This window comes from Cariama cristata, unplaced genomic scaffold (assembly GCF_000690535.1).
Source record: "Cariama cristata isolate BGI_N322 unplaced genomic scaffold, ASM69053v1 scaffold11416, whole genome shotgun sequence".
NCBI lineage: Eukaryota > Metazoa > Chordata > Aves > Cariamiformes > Cariamidae > Cariama > Cariama cristata.
Window position 1 is genome coordinate 9,824 of NW_009621548.1, and position 2,803 is coordinate 12,626.

The 2,803-nt window shown below is 35.4% G+C and overlaps 1 protein-coding gene across 1 annotated transcript in view; it reads right to left on the reverse strand.

Moving 5' to 3' along the window:
- Nucleotides 1-640: 640 nt before the first annotated feature.
- The window catches only part of PHAX (phosphorylated adaptor for RNA export), a gene marked incomplete at its 5' end in the record, with an annotated part of 7,613 nt that continues 5,450 nt past the window's right edge, over nt 641-2,803 (reverse strand). The window contains 2 exons of the mRNA XM_009702005.1: nt 641-1,020; nt 2,714-2,797. Of these exons, the coding sequence (XP_009700307.1) occupies nt 751-1,020; nt 2,714-2,797 (354 nt within the window). The remainder of the gene's footprint in view (nt 1,021-2,713; nt 2,798-2,803) is intronic.

Genomic DNA, 2,803 nt, shown 5'->3' on the forward strand with positions numbered 1-2,803 from the left:
CCCTTGAGGGAACACAGACTAGTAAAATCTCACTACTCAGAGAGCATTCAGTTCTATTTGTTTTCAAACAAAAAAATCTGTATAAATTGTGTGTGTGTGTGTAACCATGGAAAAAGTCTAGACAGAACAGGTAGGAAGCTTAAGCCACTATTCTAATACAAAGGACTACACTGCTGCAAAAATTTAAAACATACATTGCTCAACAGTGCTTATTTACAAGGTTGTTATTCAAAGGTCATTGATTACTAAGTTTATTTCACAAACCAATCTGTTTTTACTGGTCTTAATCCTATAAACACTGCTATTCTTGTCAACACATTGCCATATAAAAGACCACGTGTTCTTAATATCAAGACTAACTTTATACTGTTTTCTTCTGTTGAACTGTAATGAGGAGCATTGCTCACTTCATGACTTTGTTAGCATCAGAAATTAAACATGATGTATTTGGTTAAAACATAACCTTAATTCCTAAACCTAATATATGGCTAAAAAAAGTTCCTAAGGAACAAACATGGTAATGCAGAGCTGTTATCTAGAAAAATCTTAGCAGGTTTTGAGGACTCAGCAAACAAATAATAGGACAATTAACATCTTTCATGCTGTTAAATTTAGCTAAGAGTTATGCCATGTTCTTCAGCATCAAATATTTCCCATGTTTCTGCAGCTTGAAAACAAGAATCCATGGGATTGTAAGAAAGGCTCATTTAGTATGTTTTACAGAGACTTCACTGTCAAGGACATTAGTAACTAGAAGATCTCCAAATCATGAGCATTATCAATTTCAATAATATCTTCAGATTCCATCTTTGCTTCATGATACACCTCCTGCAGATCATCCAGGGAAGCCAGAGCCTCATTTGTATCGCTAGCAAAAGTCTCACGAGATGCATCATCATATTCTTGCAGGTTAAGCCCTTTAATGGCTTTTTTCATTTTCTTTCCAAGAACTTGTATTCTCCTCTTCTTAGCAGCTTTTTTGTTTTCATATTCCTTTTGGTTTTCCAGATAGAATATTTCCTTGAAAAAACACAGAAAAAAGTTTGGTATATTCATTTTACTAATGTTTCATAAAGAAAACATTGTAAGTAAATTTTTTTTTATTACAAATACTGTTCAGTAATACTTGACTAAGACACACGTTATTGATAGCAGAAGTATGATGATAGACTGCACTTAAGGAAAATGCCCCACAAATTATTTCATTACATAATTTCTCAGCGATCTCAAATTGTATGTAAAAAAGTATCACTGAATTTTCATTTCAAGTTTGCTGATTATACAAAATTGGGAGGAATGGGTAGCAGACCAGAGGGTTGTGCTGCCACACAGAAGGACCTGTACAGAAAATACGACCAAAGGTTCTACAACAACTTGAGAAAACTTTCCTCCACAATTGAAATTTGAGTCCAGGTCTCATGATTTTTACCGTCAAAGATCTGTGAACCTCAGTAACATCTTCTCTACTGCAAAATATGATTGTTAAAAGCTTCCTCCATATTTCAAAGGGGAGAATATCATGTAGCAGAGCTAAATGCTGCTACATGCCTTTCTTGCCCTGCTTATTTTTTAAAAAACATAAATTGCAGACAGAAAGCATTAATGCTTTTTTTCTCCCCAAAAGCTGCAAGTCAAGTGCTAAGGATATGCAAACTGTGAGAGTTGTATACATGACAACTTCCATGATGACAGAACTACAAATACTTTTCCCACAGGTTTGTATGACAAATGATGTCTCGTACCATCAATCAAGTTCGTTGAGTGCCTCATTAAACACTTGTCAGTATCGGCAAGAGAAGAATGAGACAAGCAATTACAAGGGCATGGAAGAGAGGCAGAAGAACAGTTTTCTGGAAGAAGGGTAGAAGAGCAATTTTTTTTGGTAATGGCATGAAGTGATCAAACTTGCAACTTTTTGCGACCACTGTAAGCTATGAAAGACTGGTGGTTTTTTTTTTTCAACACAAAACAGGCAACCACAGTTTATGTTGATTCGTTCCTCAATTCCCAGTATAAGATGCTAGGATGGTTTACAGAGTGAGCTGTAGCCACCTATAAGCAAAGTAAATGAGTCTTTCTTTTAACAAAAACCTTAATAAAGTGGCAAATACCAGGAAAAAAAACAAGTTGGTTTAACTGAATGAAGCAAATACCATCTCAGTCTATTTCATGCCCTAAAAGTAAAGGCAGTAATATTTACAAGCTGACAAAACTGATTTGGTAAGCACCACAGTTGACGCCAGTGAGGAATTCAGGCTAGGTTCAGACCAGTATCTGACTTAATGGGAAATACTGCCTGGTGCTACAGCTGGAGCTATATAGTACAAAAATATTCTATTAAGAGAACACCATTCAATCCATGCACAATGACGCAGAGCTCCAGAAGGAGAAACAAAACTGCAGATAACAGTGCTGTAAGTTATATAGAAATTAAGGAAAATCCAATAAGTACCTCTTCATAGTCATCATCCTCAACAGGTTCTTGTGACTGGCAATATGTAAAAGGTGTTCCCTCTGCCTAGTGTGAATGTAAATCCATCATTTTTTTGTGGTTTTTTTTTTTTTTGCTTATATTTTGAATGTGAAATGCCAGTTTCTTTGGAATACAGACTTAAACTTGCTAGAAGTTATGACAGAGATTCAATCATAACATTTCTAGTACAAAAAAACCCCCAAAATTTACTTCAATCATTTGCATTCTTGACAATTTTACCTTGATTTGTTCTTCTTTGATGCTAGGTGTGTTCTTCAGCAGGTTTAAATAAACGCCTCCTGGTGTCCTTCTCCTAGTACCGTTCTTAAC